This window comes from Eubalaena glacialis, chromosome 12 (genome assembly GCF_028564815.1).
Source record: "Eubalaena glacialis isolate mEubGla1 chromosome 12, mEubGla1.1.hap2.+ XY, whole genome shotgun sequence".
Lineage (NCBI taxonomy): Eukaryota > Metazoa > Chordata > Mammalia > Artiodactyla > Balaenidae > Eubalaena > Eubalaena glacialis.
Genome location: NC_083727.1, coordinates 94,206,598 through 94,226,517, shown reverse-complemented (window position 1 = coordinate 94,226,517; position 19,920 = coordinate 94,206,598). Strand labels below are relative to the sequence as shown.

The window sequence follows — 19,920 nt, the reverse complement described above, 5'->3', positions numbered from 1 at the left end:
AAGGAGTGATCTCTAAGATACATTTTTTACCAACAAAAGCAAGCATGGAACATGTGTACTATGCTACCTTTGTGTAAGAAGAAAGGACATGATTATATATATTTTTTGCCTTTTAAAAAAAGTAATAAAAGGGAAGCATATACACAAAACTAATAAAAAATAAAATGGTTACCTATAGGTGGGGGAATGGGGTCAGGAGAAGGGACCGGGATGAAAACAAGGCCTCTCTCAATGTATGTACTTCAGAGTTTTGATTTTGGAACCACAAAATATTTTTATATAATAACAAAATAAATTAAATTAAAAAAAAAGCAATCCCCTAAACCACCCTAAAACAACTGAACTTAATGTGTACCTTCTTAACTGCAATTTCACAAAGTTCTTTCAAGTGATTTTTAAAACATAGTACTTTAAGTGCCTATTCCTCATGGCATATATCCTACAATAAAAGAGAACCCCAAAGAAGTTTTAAACAACATTTATAGTCTTGTTGGTGGTGCTACTATTATTTTGAAATTATCGTAGACATATTTGCACACACGTGAATAAAGCAAGTTAAGTAATCATGTTATTAGGAACCAAGATTTTCAGTGTAAATGAAAAGAGATACAAATATAAAATTAAAAAAGTAAAATCCTTGTAATCTAAAATTAGAATAGGAAAATAGTAAAAATTTATCATGTATTTTTCTTAAAAAAAATGTATTTTCTATCTCTGTCAACTGAGAAGGCCTAGAAGCAATGACTCAATAAAAATGTGTATCTTTAACACGTATATTACGATCTCTAAACACTATTTCCTACTAAAAGGAACTACAGCCCGTTGGTTGATTCCAAATCTAGAGCAGGGAATATACTAGAATCTAGAAAAGCTAGTCACAGTAGGAAACACGGAAGCTCTCAAATACTGCCTGGATCACTCCATGAGAAGTTCACAGAAATCAACCTACAAGGCTCTCTCTGAACATCAAGAAGACTAATGATGCAGAATTACCATCAGATACATTAAAAATCCATGAGTTCATATTGGTATAGGCATAACTTGTTTTTATCACACTTTATTCCAAGGTATTGGGGTGGCCAAAAGGTTCGTTCGGTTTTTTCCCATAAGATGGCTCTAGTAGCCCTTGGTTGTCTTTAACTTCATTCAAAACAATTTTATTAGATTGTATGTGACAGCTGTCATATCAGCATGCATTTAAAAAAAGACTTATCAAAATTGGTGAATTTTTGTGCAGCCTTTTTAATATTGAAGATGGAAGAAAAAAAGCAACATTTTCAGCATATTGTGCTTTCTTATTTCAAGAAAGGTAAGAACGCAACTGAAACGCACAAAAAGATCTGTGCAGTGTATGGAGAAGGTGCTGTGTCTGATGGAACGTGTCAAAAGTGGTTTGCAAACTTTCATGCTGGAGATTACTCGCTGGATGATGCTCCACGGTTGGGTAGACCAGTTGAAGTTGATAGCGATCAAATCGAGACATTAGTTGAGAACAACCAATGTTATACCACGCGGGAGACAGCCGACATACTCAAAATATCCAAATCAGGCACTGAAAATCATCTGCACCAGCTTGGTTATGTTAATGGCTTTGATCTTTGGGTTCCACATGAGTTAAGGGAAGAAACCTCCTTGACCATATTTCCGCATGCGATTCTCTACTTAAATGTAATGAAAATGTTCCATTTTTAAAACATATTGTGATGGGCGATGAAAAGTGGATACCGTACAACAATGTGGAACGGAAGAGATCATGGGGCAAGGGAAATGAACCACCACCAATCACACCAAAGGCCAGTCTTCATCCAAAGAAGGTGATGTTGTGTATATGGTGGGATTGGAAGGGGTTCCTTCTGGAAAACCAAACGATTAATTCCAACAAGTGCTGCTCCCAATTAGACCAAGTGAAAGCAGCACTTGACGAAAAGCGTCCAGAATTAGTCAATAGAAAACGCATAATCTTCCATCAGGATAACACAAGACCGCATGTTTCTTTGATGACCAGGCAAAAACTGTTATAGCTTGGCTGGGAAGTTCTGATTCATCCACTGTATTCATCAGACATTGAACCTTCGGATTTCCATTTATTTTGGTCTTTACAGAATTCTCTTAATGGAAAAAATTTCAATTCCCTGGAAGACTGTAAAAGGCATCTAGAACAGTTCTTTGCTCAAAAAGATAAAAAGTTTTGGGAAGATGGAATTATGAAGTTGCCTGATAGATGGCAGAAGGTAGTGGAACAAAACGGTGAATGTGTTGCTCAATAAAGTTCTTGGTGAAAATGAAAAATTTGTCTTTTATTTTTACTTAAAAACCGAAGGCACTTTTTGGCTAACCCAATATTTTGTTTTTTTACAAGTTGAAGGTTTCTAGCAACCCTGTGTCAAGCAAGTCTACTGGCATGATTTTCTCAATAGCATTCGCTCACTTCATGTCTCAGTGTCACATTTTGGTAATTCTCACAGTATTTCAAACTTTTTCATTATTATTACATATGTTACGGTGATCTGCGATCAGTGATCTTTGATGCTACTCTTGTAATTGTTTTGGGGCGCCACAAACCACTCATATAAGACAGTGAACTTAATAAATGTTGTGTGTGTTCTGACCGCTCTACCGACCAGCCATTCCCCCATCTCTCGCCCTCTCCTCGGGCCTCCCCATTCTCTGAGACACATGATATTGAAATTAGGCCAATTAATAAACCTAGAATGGCCTCTAAGTGCTCAAGTTAAAGGAAGAATTGGTTGTTTCTCACTTTAAATCAAAAGCTAGAAACGATTAAGCTTAGTAAGGAAGGCATGTTCAAAGCTGAGGCAGAAAACTAGGCCTCTTGTGCCAAACACGTAGCCACATTGTGGATGTAAAGGGAAAGCCCTGAAGGAAATTAGAAGTGCTGCTCCAGTGAACACATGAATGATAAGAAAGCAAAACGACCTTATTGCTGATATGGAGAAAGTTTCAATGGTCTGGAGAGACGATCAAACCAGCCACAACATTCCCTTAAGCCAAAGCCTCATCCAGAGCAAAGCCTAACCTCCCTTCAATTCTCTGAAGGCTGAGAGAGGTGAGGAGGCTGCAGAAGGAATTTCTGAAGCTAGCAGAGGCTGGTCCATGAGGTCGAAGGAAAGGAGCCGTCTCCATAACAACAAAGTGCGAGGTGAAGCAGCAAGTGCTGACGCAGAAGCTGCAGCAAGTTATCCAGAAGGTCTAGCTAAGATACTTCATGAAGGTGGCTGCACTGAACAACAGGTTTTCAATGTAGGCAAAATAGTGTTCTATTAGAAGATGCCGTCTAGGACTTTCACAGCTAGAGAGAAGTCAATGCCGGGCTTCAAAGTTTCAAAGGACAGGCCGACTCTCTTGTTAGGGAGGATGCAGCTGGTGACTTAGCTTGAAGCCAATGCTCATTCACCATTCTGAAAATCCTAGGGCTAAATCTCCTCTGCCGGTGCTCTCTAAATGGAACAACAAAGCCTGGATGACAGTACATCTGTTTACACCATGGCTTACTGAATATTTTAAGCCCACTGTTGAGACCTACTGCTCAGAAAAAAAAATTCCTTTCAAAATGTGACTGCTCATTGACAATGCACCTGGTCACCCAAGAGCTCTGATGGAGATGGACAATGAGATTCCTGTTGTTTTCATGCCTGGTAATATAACATCTATTCTGCCGCCCACAGATCAAGGAGTAATTTCCACTCCCAAGTCTTATGATTTAAGAAATGCATTTCATAAGGCTATAGCTTCCAGAGACAGTGACTCCTCTGGTCGATCTGGGCAAAGTCAATTGAAAACCTTCCAGAAATAATTCATCATTCTAGATGCCATTAAGAATACTCATGATTCACGGGAAGAGGTCCAAATATCAACATTAAAAGGGGTTCAGAAGAAGTTGATTCCAACCCTCCTGGATGACATGGAGGGACCCACTTGTCAGTGGAGGAAGTCACTGCAGATGTGGTGGAAACAGCAGGAGAACAAGAACTAGAAGTGGAGCCTGAGATGTGGCTGAATTGCTGCAACCTCATGACAAAACGTGAATGGATGAGGAGTTGCTTCTTATGGATGAGCAGAGAAAGTGGTTTCTTGAGATGGAATCTACTGTTGGGGAAGATGCTGTGAAGACTGTTGAAATGACAGCAAAGGATTTAGAATATTAAACTTAGTTGATATAGCAGGGACAGGGTTTGAAAGGATTAACTCCAATTTTGAAAGAAGTTCTACTGTGTATAAAATGATACCAAACAGTGCTGCATGCTACAGAGAAATGGTTCGTGAAAGGAAGAGCCAATCAATGCAGCAAACTTCATTGTCTTATTTTGTCACATTACCACCCCTACCTTCAGCAATCACCATCCTGATCACTCAGCAGCCATCAACACTGAAGCAAGACCCTCCACCAGCCAAAAGATTACAACTCACTGAAGGCTCACATGATGGTTAGCATTTTTTAGTGATAAAGTATTTTTAAATTAAGGTATGTGCATTTTTTTAGACAAAATCCTATTGCACACTTACTTTTTTAAGTGTAAACATAACTCTTACATGCTCTAGGAAACCAAAAATTTCCTGTGAACTTATTTATTGTGATATTCGCTTTATCGCAATGGTCTGGAACTGAACTCATAATATATCCGAGATATATCTGTACTAAATAAAAACTGATGATATTTGAAAGATGCTAGAGCAACAACACAATATTCTGAAAACTAGTAAATAAGGAAAAGAATAAAACATTTGCCATGTCTTTCCCGTATAAACTGTATTTCAGAGTAACCAAATAGAGACAAAATTCTTCTTCACAGAATTATAGCTAATAAATGCAGAAAGAATAATAGAATATCACCATTTTGTAAGCCCTAGTAAAATAAAATAATGACTCTGGACAAAAGTTATGAATAGGTACTATCAATTAAGTGATGGGGAACTTTATAATGGATGCATCAGATTGACAATACCTGAGTCAACCTCATGAAAAGAGGCAGACATTTTATGTCCCCAAATATAATGTAACAGGAAGGACACAGCATCAGCTATGAAGGACTCTTCTCAAAAACTATCAGAATTTAGTCAAGCTTTTGGATCAAACTAGCAATTACAAATTTAAAAAGAAATCTAAGAGACATAACACCGAAATACAACCTGTAAAATTTGGAGGGATACTGATTCAAACAAACAAACTATAAAAACACATTTATGGGCTTCCCTAGTGGCGCAGTGGTTGAGAATCTGCCTGCCAATGCAGGGGACACGGGTTCAAGCCCTGGTCTGGGAAGATACCACATGCCGCGGAGCAACTGGGCCCGTGAGCCACAACTACTGAGCCTGCGCGTCTGGAGCCTGTGCTCCACAACAAGAGAGGCCGCAATAGTGAGAGGCCCGCGCACCACGATGAAGATTGGCCCCCGCTTACCGCAACTAGAGAAAGCCCTCGCACAGAAACGAAGACCCAACACAGCCAAAAAAAAAATAAATTAAAAAAACAAAACAAAACAAAAAAACAAACACATTTATAAGATGACTGAAGAAATGAGAACACTGTTTTATTTGATGCCAAGAAATTATTTTAAACATTTCTTTAAGTGCAATAATGGTTTTGCAGATTTTTAAAAACAAAAGTCTTCCTGTATTAGAGATACTAAAGAAAGATTGGGGAGGAGGGTAATAGGTGAAATAAGGAGAAAAAACTTTGATAATTGTTGGCTAGATTATAGGTATATATGTGTTTACTATACTTTCAAATGTTTTAAACTTTTCTTTAAAGAAACAAAAAGTGGGTCCTAGATTGGTATTTCCCAAAAGGCCAGACACAAGGAAAATCTCTCTTAAAGAATAAACCTGAAGATCTTGGCAGAAATCAGAACATGAAAAAAAAAAAAAAAAAAAGAGATGCACGGGGAGAAAAAAAGAAGAGGGTACATAGAAAGCACAAATATAAGATAATGGATATAAACACAAATATATCAGCAATTATATTAAATATAAATGGACCAAATGCTCCAGTTAAAAGACAAAGAGTGCCCTAGAGAATGAAAAAGATAAATCCCACTGTACGTTGTTTACAACAGAAAAATTGAAAATACAAGGATAGAGAAAGTCTGCAAATAAAAGAATGGTAAAAGGTACACTTTGAAAATTTTAACCAAAAGAAAGCTGATGTCACAATATTAATATTAGACAAAACAGAGTTAAAAGCAAACAGCATTATTAGGATACAGAAGTCTTTTCATAATGATAAAAGCTTCAATTCACCAAATCAGCATTTTTAATTTGTAGGCATCTGTTCTCAAAACATGGGGTATGTCTGTTATAAACAGAAAATTATTGGATTTAAAATCCAAAAGTCTGCCTTTAAACCGGAAAACTTAAAATTATTTGAGCTTTATGGTCACAATAATTTTAAATGTTTGTACTTGTCATCTTATTCTATATTTTTTGTTTTTGATGTTGCTTACTTTTTCCATTCCTTCATTTGTTATGTCGACTCTGGTTAACTTGCTTTTTTTTTTTTGTAATAACCACATATAATCCCTAATTCCATTAGAAAGCAAATAAGTTTTTCAAAAACATTAGTATATAGGTATAGGTTTTTACAGAAAGACATTTTTTAAAATTTTGCTTTTCATTTATGTAAGATGCAGAATTTAACAATTACTTCCCCCACTGTCATTCTCCTTTTCCATATTTTATTAATAAATCTGGAGAACCAACTCACTCATCTGTTTGAAATGGACAGTTTTTAAAAACTCTAAGATTTAATTTTGTAAATATATTTATTATTTTGACTTATTTCTATCATTTCAATAAGTTCCAAAGCTAATCTCCTATTACAACTTCCTTAATTTAGAGTTCTAAATTTTTACTCCCTTTCCTGTTGTTCAAGAACATATCACAAATAATTTATTCAAAAAGAGTAAGTAAAGAGTATATTTTCTAAGACTCTGTATTTTCTTAGAATATCTTCCTACTGTTATAAAAGACAGACTACTTGGGTCACTACATCTTCCCTGCAAAGCTCCGAAGAGGCTGTGGCGTTATTGTAGGATCATGAGTAATTTTAGGAAAAAAGCTTCAGAGCAGATTCTTATTTCCTTTTAGGTAAAATCTTTTGAAACTGGATACTTAACAGAACTCTTTAATTTTTGAAATATAAACTTTTTACCCCAATATGTTAACTTTTAAAATCCATTCTTTAATTTTGTCAAGAAAACAATGAGCTCACTTGCTGTCTCAAAAAGTCTTTATTAAGATCAGGAAAGATCTATTCCTATTGTTTATTATCTAGCCGAATTTACTGGTTACCTCTTTGAGAGCATCTTGTTATTTACAGGTGGAACTCTCATAAAATCCATACAGATAGTCCCTGGGTTAAGTAATATTTGACCCATAAATAAATTCCTCTTTACGCAAATTGTTCCTTAAATTACATATTTGCATTATTATGGAAACACATTATTGTACACTTTGTTAACGAGTACACAAATTCATAAGTTTCATGTTTCTCTTCCCATTGGTGTTTGCATTGCCTTGAAGTCACGTCATCATTTATGCTTTGATTTTCGCGTAGACACTTCTCATAACAACTGTCCTTTAATGGAAAGATTTTCTTCTACTTAATTGACAACATTAATATTAAACTACTTTTTTCTGTTTTCTATAGTTCTTTTCACAGTTCCTAATTTGATTTCTTCTATTTATTTATACTTCAAACACAGATGTGCTCAAGGCCAGTACTGGCTAACTGTTGGTATACTCAGTCAGTATCAGCTCCATCACTGACTGTTATGTTCCATCATTATGATCCTTCAAAGGATGCAGACATCCTATCTCACACAGGCCACAAATGGCAGACCTATACTATGGCATCGATTTTTAAAAATGAGGTAGGACACAATAATGAGAGAAATCCAAAGATTTAGAAGTAGTCTAATAATTGATGTAAATTGCTGTGAGAAAACTAACTTTTCTGACTACAGAGAATGGTTGATTCATTTAAACCTGAGAAAGTGATGAACTTCTTAGATAGTATTCTCAGTTCTTATACCTTACTGAAGAAACAGACAATTTTAGATAGTTTTGAAGGCCTTGAAGAAAACTTGAGGTGGTTTCCTGTGAGTCCAATCAGCACCACTTAATCAGAAGTCCTCAATTTGTGAACTTTATACAACATATACACAACATTATAGACAAGGGATCATTTTTTCCAAGGTTATAATCAATGTCAATAATCCAAAAAATCAGCATGAAATTTTCTGACTCTTTTGGCTGACAATCATTTTTAAATCAAACTATCAACTTCCCATGAGTTTAACAACCTCAGAATCATAAATGAAAGGAATTTAAGATTGCTTTGTTCAGAGCCTTTAAAGACTGTGGTGTGGAACCTGGTTTCTAGGGTTCTACAGGCCTTTCCTAAGAGGATTTCAGCTCCACGGTTTTGTGATGTTACTGAAACTTAAGATAACAATTTCTAAGTCCATATCCTTGATCTTCTTTATTTCCAAATCATAATACATTATTCACCTTGCAGTAGTATAGCTTATGACAAGGGACTGGTGCTAGGACTGACTGGGGAAAGCAGTTGTAGCTACAGGTATGTAATTAAACTGTTTTATGGGAAACCACACGCGAAAGAAAATAAAAAATAACACAGTACTACTATCATCGTTTCAACTTGCACCCCATGGCCGTTTCCCTCATTACTTGTTTTATTATCAGCAGTATGCTGGATTGCTGACTGTCCCAAACACACCTGGAAACAAATCAAACTGATAACATTTCACTTGCTTTACAAAAGAATGTTAAAACATACAACACTTTGCCCAAGTTCCCACACTTTCTAAATATTTGAGAATACCTAACGTTAGTCCATTTGCTTCCTTCTGAAATGAATTAAACTCAACTCCATTCTAGAAGCCATTCACTGATATTCTAAAGCTGTGTTCTTTAAACTGTGGTATGTACACTGGCGCATCTCTGTGACATGTTACCAACCTGCAGTGAAATAAAGCAAACCGACTCCATCTCAGAACACACTGTTTTAGCTAGTCTTTTTTTTTTTTTTTTTCTTCCTAGCAAGAGTTTCTCACTGAAGAAAGCAGTGCATTAATCTACATTCTGGCAAAAGTGCCTCACTTCTTCTTGAATTAGTAACAAACTGTATGCAGATGAGTACTCAATAGCAATATCCTAAAGAATTCCAGAAAAAGATGTTCTCATCATTTTGCAATGGTCTCCAAAGAGAGGAAATTTCCCCTCCAGTTTAATACCTAACTGAAATTGCTACAGCTTCAATTTAATCCCACTCTCTTATCCTTTACGCTGTTGAGAACAGGTGTTTAAATAACATTTTTCCCTGTATATTTAAAAGGCGATCTCTCCTCCCCCTTTGGAGCCCTCTTGATAAACGAATTTTGAATAGAGTCAATTGGGAAGTCCACCAACTTGTAATCATGTACTTCTAGTATAATAAACAACTCAAAACAAGTTAGTTACACTGAGTTCTTATATCTCTCATTTATATAAGACATACGCCCACATACCATTTAATAACATCAAATTTATAATCAGTGCTGTAGAGTCTCAATTTTCTTTTCAGAGTTTACAATCTACCATACTTAAAAAAAGACAGAATAGGTTAAAATGAAAATACAGCTAGTTTTTCTTTAGATTGTTAGTATCTGGGCTATTGGTTTACCATTAAGGAAAAACAATGTAATTATAGTAAAAACAGACCTAGTCAGATGCCACATGTCCTCTCTCTTCTGCGCCTGCCTACAGCTTAGGCCCTGCCTAGTCGGTTCCTTACCGTGTAACAGCAACGGTGGCAAAATTAAACACTACACACTGTGGGCGCGCAGGACAAGGACCATCACCAAACGTGCACAAGAAGCGCTTCCTCAAACTCCACCTCCATTTAGTTCTCGCTGGGCTATGACTCTAGTGCTGTTCAGTAAGATATTTATTGATGTTATTTTAAAAGCACTGAAGTAAAATACTGCACAGGACTACAGGCAGACCTCGTTTTATTACACTTCACTTTATTACACCTCGCACATAATGTGTTTCTTTACAAACTGAAGGTCTGTGGCAACCCTGTGCCGAGCAAGCCTATCGGTGCCATTTTCCCCAGCAGCATTTGCTCACTTCGTGTCTCTGTGTCACAGTTTGGTAATTTTTGCAATATTTCATTTTCACTGTTATTATGTTTGCTATGGTGATCTATGATTGGTGCTCTTTGACGTTACGGTTGCATTTTCTAGCATTAAGGTATTTTTTACTTAAGGTATGTACATTGTGTTTTTAGACATAATGCTATTGCACACTCAACAGACTACGGTTTAGTACAAACATCACTTTTATATGCACTGAGCAACCAAAAACTTCATGTGACTCTACTGCAATACCCACTTTACTGCAGTGGTCAGGAGCTGAACGTGCAGTCTCTCTGCGTTCTGCCTGCATTTCATTACCTGAATTTGTAAGTTTCTCATCTCAGTCTCCTAAACAGTCATTTCATAAATCAGAAAATAAATTGGAAAAGATACATTCTATTTCCTAACATTTAAATATAAATTTAGATAAATTTATCTGTTTATCTATCAAAGCCGACAGTTATTTAACGTAACAGCCAAACACGAGCTCTAAATTAACTTGCTTATGGCAAAGGTAGTAAAGACTCAATAAGAAGCATAAAGAAAAGGTTTAAAAGGCAGGAACTGATAAATCAGAATAGAAAAGAGTAAATTATATCCTTGAAAATATTCTTACAAATAAACAAGTCAAGCAATATATCTAAAGACAATGAGCCTCTAATTATTAGATTTTAGAAAGATCAGTAACATAACAATATTCTTCAAAAGTCCTCAATGGATGTGGAAACTAGATTGCAGAATAACAGAAAATTAATGAAAGCAGCAATCATACGTGCTATGTTTACGACGGCTGACAATAAAATGGAACAACAGTTCACTTAGTCCTTATCTCCACAGTTCCAAACCTCCAGTTATTTATGAACTATCTCTACTTGGTATCTTACCTCAAACTCAACATATGGAAATGAACCAATTCTGAGTCCCACACCATGGCCCCTCTTCAACTTCATTGCTTATTTCAATATCACTAATATTGTCCAAGTCAGTGTGATTTGAAACTTCGGCATTATCTTTTTAAATTTCTTCTCTTTAAAAATTCTAAATTTGCAAAGGTAGAACAGTGCACACATATCCCACTGCCCATTTTTCATCTGTGAAAAAGGTCTTGCCATATTTGATTCATATCTTCATTGTTTTCTTTGCTGAGCTATTTCAAGGTAACCCTAGAGGTCATGTAAATTCACCCTCCACACACATAGTTTTTAATGCTTTTTCTGCCTCTGCATCATCCTCCACATGGAGTCACTCATTAAATCCTACTCTTTATTCCCCAAAATACCTCACAGAAATTAATAACAAAACCCAAAAGATGCTAAAGTGTGTGGTAGACTGACTTTAACATGTCCTCAATTTCTTCCTCCACCCCTGTATCCACACTCTCGCAATAAGACTCCCGTTAAGAAGTGGAGTGTAGTTCCCCATCCCTTGAATCCGGGCTGGCCTTATGGCTTGTTTTGGGCAGTACCATGTGGAGGAGATAACAGTGAGCTAGTTCCAAGCCTAGGTCTTAAAACGTCTTCTTGTACAGTTTCTTTCTCTCTCTTTGGATCCCTGCCTCCTCTATGACAATAAGCTGGAGGATGAGAGATGATAAAGCAGAGCTGAGTGCACCCAGGTGGGGCCATTCTGCACCAGGTAGCCCCCTGCCAGCTGACTGTGAATTCGTGAGCCCAGCCAAGATGAACCAGGCCAGCCCAGATCAGCAGAACCTTTCAGCTGATCCACAGATCTGTGAGCAAAAATAAATGCTTACTGCTGTGATTCCACTGAGGCTTTGTGTTTGTTGTCAGCTGCATTACTGCGGCAATAAATAACTAATACGAAATGGGTACTAACGAAACTTAAAATATGTGGCACTGACTTTGGGACCGAAGTAACGGTTAGTTACAATTACAGAGGCAAGAAAAATAATGTAGAAACTACAGGAGACTTAAAAAACAGTGACCCATGTTTTGTAGTGATAAACTTTTGGTCAGTATGCTTTCAAACAATAACTTAGAAGAAGTCAGACACTGTACTTAAGAAACTTTTGGACTCGAGCAAGCTAATTTCCTGGCAGAATGTTGGAAACGTCACCTGGTTGCTCCTAGCAAAGGTAGTAAGGTTTTGCAAGAAAGAGATGAGCTAAAGAAAGACCTGATCATTTCACAAGCAGAATCTAGAGGAACCAAGACTTCCTGGGGAGGAAAATAAAACTGCTTACAAAGATCTAATCAAGGGAGTGGCTGTAAATCCCTTTCTTAGATCTCCAAAGGAGTTAAGGGCAGTGTCTAAGTAGACATTCTCAGCTTGACAAAAAGGCTTTTAGGAAGTGAAAGGGCGTGATCCCACAGAATTCTGACCTCCAAATAGTAGTGATTCATTGAGAGAGCAGTCACGTCTCAATAAACAATTGTGGGTGTGGGTTTCAGAGCATGGAATGGACTATATCAGACATAAAGTTTTACACTGAGTTTCACTGGCCAGAGAGCCACCGGCCCAGACCTGGCCTGGCCTTGCAACTTGCTTAGGCAGCAGAATGCAGTGAGGAAGGAAGTGTGCCAATACGAGGGACCCCGCCACTTCTGCTCTTTCTTGGCCTCCTGCCTCCACCATGAGAACAAGCCCAGGCTGTCCTGAGAGACCACGTGGAGCAGAGCAGAGCACAGCTGTCTGTTTTTTTCAACAAGATGGCAGAGCCAAGACAGACAGACGAACAACAGAAGATTTCTCTCATCCTACCCCGGTCGGTCACAGCCCCACCGCTACCACTGCCAGCACAGGAATTCAGGTTTGTATCCTGAGACATCGTGAGCACCTCCACACTGCTCCCTGCGCCTCTATTTCTTCTACACGACCCTCCATCCAATATCATCATGCTCTTCATCATGTCAGTAAGTGCTGATTGTAATAACAGTGACAATTTCATCCTTCCTTGGAAACCATCAATGGCTACCCAAATCCCTCCAGACATCAAAAGCCCTTCACAAACATAACCTCTCCTCTCTTTACTATCTTTCCACAACTCTACTAGAGACTATCCAACCTCCTACTACTCTTTAAAATAACCTGTTCATCCCTGTTTCTGAGACTTGATTCATGATGCACTCTCCTACTAAGAGGGTCTTTCACCTTATCCTCTGCCTATCAATCTTATCCATACCTTGATCCTATCCCTCCATTATGCTTTTCCTAACGTAGGAGCCCAGAAAGATATCTTTCTCTTCTGATTCCTGGAGCACTTTCTATATATACTTTTTGAGGAGTCAACATTTTGTGTTCCTACAACATTTTGTGTTTTGGGTATATATGTTATTTTCCCCACACACTGTTAGCTTTGAAAAAGCAGAAATTAGATCTTAAACATTTTCATTAAAATCCTCTCAATGCTCAGTACAAATTCATAAAACACATGTTACATATATCCAGCATTATCATTAAATCCTTGTGAATATACTCAAATATATATTTAGCAATAAAATTTCTCTGAGAAAATAGTTGAACATAGCTCATTGTTTTCCTTATATATGGTGGAACAAAAATATGTAATTAAATTTAAATGAAAACTGTACAATTTATCTTATGCAAAATATATAATTTTCACATTAAAATACAAACCCTCTCTGAAATAAATCCACATTGTAGAACTTGTTTAGCTCCACGGAGAATTCTACCATTGCTTGAACTTCAGTCATTTTTAATTTATACTCAGAAGACAAATCTGGTAACAGCACCTTGGTTAAAGAAGGGAAAAAAAAAATCATGAGAAGCACAATAAAAATGCCAACTTACAAAATCACTAATATTAAACATATTTCAGAGTATGTACATAGGCAGGAAATAAAAATGAAGCTAATTAATTCAGTGCTCCTAAGTTAGCCTGTCGACTATATAGCACCAGAATCTATACTCACTAAATATACTTACTAATGAAATACTTACTAAATAGCACTACTCTAGAAGATACGCCGTTAGAATGCATTTTCTAAGATTTGTTTCCCTTCGTGACAACTATGTGATAATAAATAATATAGCAAATTGCTAAAAGTAACTTCTGACTTTATCATAGATAAAACAGTAACTTTTGAAGAAAAAATTAAGCTACCTAATTATTCTCTTCTAGTTCTACACTGCATATAAAGGCAACTTCAGAGTCAAAACAAAAGAATTAACAGTATTTAATTCTCATTTAAATTCATGAAGCTTTTTCTCTGTCAGGTGAAGTTCTTAACTGACTGTTCATTTTTAAATTCAAAAAAAATTTTTCCCTCATTACAAAAGCCTAAAGTGTTCATTTTCAAGAGGTTAAAAAAAATAGACAAGCAAAAAAACATTCACAATTCTATCCATTGAAATACACACTTTGGTATATATTCTTCATACGTGTGTACATTTGTACAATTTCTATAAAAGTAGGATCAAACTGCATGTACATTTTATAACCTGTTTATTTCACTTTTTTGATGAACACCTAGTTAATAACTATTATACTGTGAATGTTATAATTTAAGCAATCTCCTGCTGTTGGGTATTTCAGTGGTTTCCAACTTCACACTATTTCAAAAAAGCATTATTACAATTATCCTTATCAGTGACACATGCTTTAAAAAGCAGTTTGGAGTAAGAGAGTGTTGAAAGACAATTCTGAGAGTCTTGTGTTTCTGCATGTCTTGCAAGCAGAGGCACTGACTGCCTTTATTCCGGACTATTTTTCAAGGACATATGTTTAGCAAACAGTCTTAGGAGTCAGAGACAGTGTCTCACACTGGAATTAAGGGCAGCTCTGTTTACTGCGCCATGTAATAAAGTCTCCCCTGAGGCACAAGTCAGCAGGCTCATTGCCCATCATAAAAGATTTGGGCTCCTCAGTTCAGGGGTCCCCTCCATAACTCAACCTACTCTTACGCAGGGGGCCTCATACTCTAGCCACTGCTATTGCCATGCATATAAACTATCATTTTCTCTGATCCAGGAATCTCATGTCTCCTGCCCACATCCATGGCGCTGCAGCAGGCTAACTTGTCACTTTGCACGTGGGACAAATTCTCAGACCCTTCAGTTCTTAAAATAGTTCTTCATAGGAATCTGGCAAATATTTTGATCTATTATGAATTAAATGCCATATTCTTACCTCTGCTGATCAAAACTTCATTTTAATATCATTAAATAACCAATGTTGTACTTCCAGTTACTGATTCTTGCTAAAAAAATATTGTTCCCCCTATGAGAAAGAAAAAATAACATCTCAAACAAAATAGCAGACATAAAAATGTCCATTTTCAGGAAACCTATGCTTCGTTAGTTACTTAGTATTTTCAATTTATCTAAAAGATCCATATCCTCCATAAGGCTTAGGAATAAGTTTTAGAGATGTTTTCATTCACAGTTTCACATATAAATATTAACTATTATATCTTTGTTATGATTCACTTGTATATACTTCAAAGTACAATAATAAAGGAGTGCTTTCTGAGTCCAGTGATTCAGAAACAATCTTCATGAATACCCAAAACAGTATAAGCTTATTCATTTTTAAGATGTAAATTCACCATTTTAAATTATGTAATTCCGGAGTAATATTCCATTGTATATATGTACCACATCTTCTTTATCCATTCCTCTGTCGATGGACATTTAGGTTGCTTCCACGTACTGGCTATTGTAAATAGTGCTGCTATGAACATTGGGGTGCATATATCTTTTTGAATTATGGTTTTCTCTGGGTATATGCCCAGTAGTGGGATTGCTGGGTCATAAAAGGAACAAAATTGGGTCATTTTTAGAGATGTGGATGGAGACTGTCGTACAGAGTGAAGTAAGTCAGAAAGAGAAAAACAAATATCGTATATTAATGCATATACGTGGAACCTAGAAAAATGGTATAGATGAACCTATTTGCAAAACAGAAATAGAGACACAGATGTAGAGAACAAATGTATGGACACCAAGGGTAGAAAGGCGGGGGTGGGAGGAATTGGGAGATTGGGATTGACACATATACACTATTGATACTATGTATAAAATAGATAACTAATGAGAACCTACTGTATAGCACAGGGAACTCTTCTTAATGCGCTGTGGTGACCTAAATGGGAAGGAAGTCCGAAAGGGAGGGGATGGAGATATATATATATATATATATATATATATATATATATATATATATATATGGTTGATTCATTTTGCTGTACAGTAGAAACTAACACAACATTGTAAAGCAACTATACTCCTATAAAAATTAATTAAAAAAATATGTATTTCCCTTGGTGGAGTGATTTCTGAAACTTCACACACACACACAGATATGTGAAATGTGTGTGTATATACATACACACGTATGCTATGAGCTATTTAAAATATTTTGACGAAAAAGGTTGCCTGGATATGCTATGGATAGTTTTTTCACACTCCAAATATTTATTGCTTAAATTTTTAAAAAGTCTTTTGCCCTTGGTATAATTATTTAGGTACTAAAAATGTTAAAGACCACATTCTCTCTTCTTCATACATTTTTTTTCTTCTCTCCATCATACAGATATAGACTTTACCACGTTCCATAATTGTTATTTTAAACCTTAATAATCACATCAAAAGATTTTTACAGTAACTATTCCTAAGGAGATCAAAACGATACTACCTTTATATAAGATATGCCCCATCTCATGGAAGTAGCCTCTTCTCTGAGACAGCTTCCCCTGTACATATATTCTTGTGTGCAGGGTTCAGATCATGATCCAGCCCTGTGACTCAAGTTTGCTTAGGTCTCTATGCCTTAACTTACTCAGATATAAAACAGGTATTCATTCATTCAAACATTTATTGAACACTTACTATAAGCTAGGAAATGCAAGAGATCAAGGCATAGCTAAGTTCCCAACACCTCAAAGCGCTCACTAGCCACCAGGAAGAGATAAATATACATAAGTACAGCACAATGGTTAAAACAAGGCTGAGGATCTGAGCCCAGATCCAACATTCTGGTAGTTACCCCTCTAGTGTCTTCATTTCCTTCATGGAATATAGCATCCCTACCACCTAAATTAGTGGGCCTGTTATCTGGGGAAGAAATAAACTTTTTTCTCATTTAAGCCATTTTACTTTTGGATCCCTTTACAGCAGCCTTTTCCTTAACCCAGAAATTAATACCAAAATTAGAGTACTGCCACAACAAAATCCTAAAATATGTGGCAATGGCTAAGTCACTGGGTAGCAGGCAACAGGGAAACAGATACTACTAGGATAATGGTGACCTGGTTATAATGGAGCAAAACATTCCATAAACTGTTGCCTACCCTAACTTACAGAACTTGGTGCCCATAAAAAGCCCAGAACTTCAGGGAAAGTAGGTGAAAAGAACCACAATATTTGTGTGTGTCAGTGGTTCTTTGCTGCATTTACTCAGGCAAGAACTGGCCAGTTTGCAAGGTAAGATGGAAGGAAATATAGAGATTTGGGTCCTTAGTACCTGCATTATCAGGAGATAAGATTATTAGTACTTTTCTCAAAGACTTCTATTAAGACTTTATTTTTCAAAACAAACAAATTTGTATTGGTGCATAGTTGATTTACAATGTTGTATTAGCTTCAGGTGTACAGCTAAGTGATTCAGTTACATATACATATTCTTTTACAGACTCTTTTCCGTTATACTTTATTACAAGACATTGAACATAGTTCCCTGTGCTATACAATAGGTCCTTGCTGTTTATCTATTTTATATATAGCAGTTTTTGTATCTCCTAATCCCAACCTCCTAATTTATCCCTCCCCCCTCTTTCCCCTTTGGTAACCATAAATTTGTTTTCTATGTCTGTGAGCCTATTTCTGTTTCGTAAATAAGTTCACTTGTAACATTGTTTTTAGATTCCACATATAAGTGATACCATATGATATTTTTCTTCCTCTGTCTCACTTACTTCATTTAACATGATAATCTCTAGGTCCATCCATGTTGCTGCAAATGGCATTATTTCATTCATTTTTTATGGCTGAGTAGTATTTCATTGTATATACGTACCACATCTTCTTTATCCATTCATCTGTCAATGGATATTTAGGTCATTTCCATATCTTGGCTATTGTAAACAGTGCTGCTATGAATATAGGGGTACATGTACCTTTTCAAATGATGGTTTTCTCCAGATATATTCCCAGGAGTGGGATTGCTGGATCATATGGTAATTCTATTTTTAGCTTTCTGAGGAACCTCCATACTGTTCTCCATAGTGGCTGCATCAACGTACATTCCCACCAACAGTTAGGAGGGTTCCCTTTTCTCCACACCCTCTCCAGCATTTGTTATTTGCAGATTTTTAATGATGGTCGTTCTGGCCGGTACAAGGTGGTACCTCATTGAGGTTTTGGTTTGCATTTCTCTAATAATTGGCGATGTTGAGCATCTTTTCATGTGTCTATTGGCCATCTGCATGTCTTGTTTGGAGCAATGTCTACTTAGGTCTTCTGCCCATTTTTCGATTGAGTTGTTTGGTTTTTTGTTGTTGAGTTGTATGAGCTGTACATTTGGAAATTAAGCCCTTGTCAAATGCATCATTTGCAAATATTTTCTCCCATTTTGTAGGTTGCCTTTTCTTTTCTTTTTTTTATGGTTCCCTTTACTGTGCAGAAACTTGTTAAGTTTGATTAGGTCCCATTTCTTTATTTTTGCTTTTATTTCCATTACTCTAGGAGATGGATCCAAAAAAATATTGCTATGATTTATGTCAAAGAGTGTTCTGCCTACGTTTTCCTCTAGGAGTTTTATAGCATTCAGTCTTACATTTAGGTCTTTAATCCTAAATGTATATGGTGTTAGAGAATGTTCCAATTTCATTTTTTTTACATGCAGTTGTCCAGTTTTCACAGCACCACTTATTAAAGAGACTGTCTTTCCTCCCCTGTATATTCTTCCCTCTTTTGTCATAGAGGAATTGACCATAAGAGTGTGGGTTTATTTATGGGCTTTCTATCTTGTTCCATCAATCTATGTGTCTGTTTTTGTGCCAATACCATACTGTTTTGATTACTGTAGCTCTGTAGTATAGTATGAAGTCAGGGAGTGTGATTCCTCCAGCTCTGCTCTTCTTTCTCAAGATTGTTTTGGATATTTGGGGTCTTTTGTGTTTCCATACAAGTTTTAAAATTTTTTGTTCCAGAGAACCCTAAAGATGCTACCAGAAAACTACTAGAGCTCATCAATAAATTCGGTAAAGTTGCAGGATACAAAATTAATATACAGAAATCTGTTGCATTTCTACAGACTAACAATTACCTATCAGAAAGAGAAATTAAGGAAACAATCCCATTTACCATCACTTCAAATAGAATAAAATGCCTAGGAATAAACCTACCTAAGTTGGCAAAAGATCTGCACTCTGAAAACTATAAGATGCTGACAAAAGAAACTGAAGTCAACACAAACAGATGGAAAGATACACCTTGTTCTTGGATTGGACGAATCAATATTGTTAAAATAACCACACTACCCAAGGCAATCTACAGATTTAATGCAATCCCTATCAAATTACCAATGGCATTTTTCGCAGAACTTTTAAGACTTCTTGATGAAACGAAGGAATCTAGCGCTGTGGCTAAGATTATATTTTAGGGTGCTGCCATCCCACCCCCCCAATGCCTGCTGTTTCAGATGGCTTCAAGACAGTGGCCATTAGAATGAGATAAAGTGGTCAGCGCACAGACAGCAGTAAATAAGGCAGGCTTAAGAACTACACCAGGAAACAATTTTGCTATAGTCACTGGCACCAGAACGGAATGGAGACAAACA

The 19,920-nt window shown here is 36.5% G+C and overlaps 1 protein-coding gene across 6 annotated transcripts in view; it reads right to left on the bottom strand.

Annotated features, from left to right (window-relative positions):
- Positions 1 to 19,920, bottom strand: part of FAM135A (family with sequence similarity 135 member A) — a 119,980-nt gene that overhangs the window by 89,435 nt on the left and 10,625 nt on the right. For 5 of the 6 annotated variants that reach the window (XM_061207067.1, XM_061207070.1, XM_061207072.1 and 2 more), the window contains exons 2-3: positions 15,271 to 15,360; positions 13,758 to 13,873 (exon numbers count right to left, since the gene is read on the bottom strand). In XM_061207067.1, the coding sequence (XP_061063050.1) occupies positions 13,758 to 13,834 (77 nt within the window). In that variant the 5' untranslated portion in view covers positions 13,835 to 13,873; positions 15,271 to 15,360. Of the gene's footprint in view, positions 1 to 13,757; positions 13,874 to 15,270; positions 15,361 to 19,920 lie in introns of those variants that run through there. The other variant, XM_061207069.1, reaches the window with a different exon arrangement.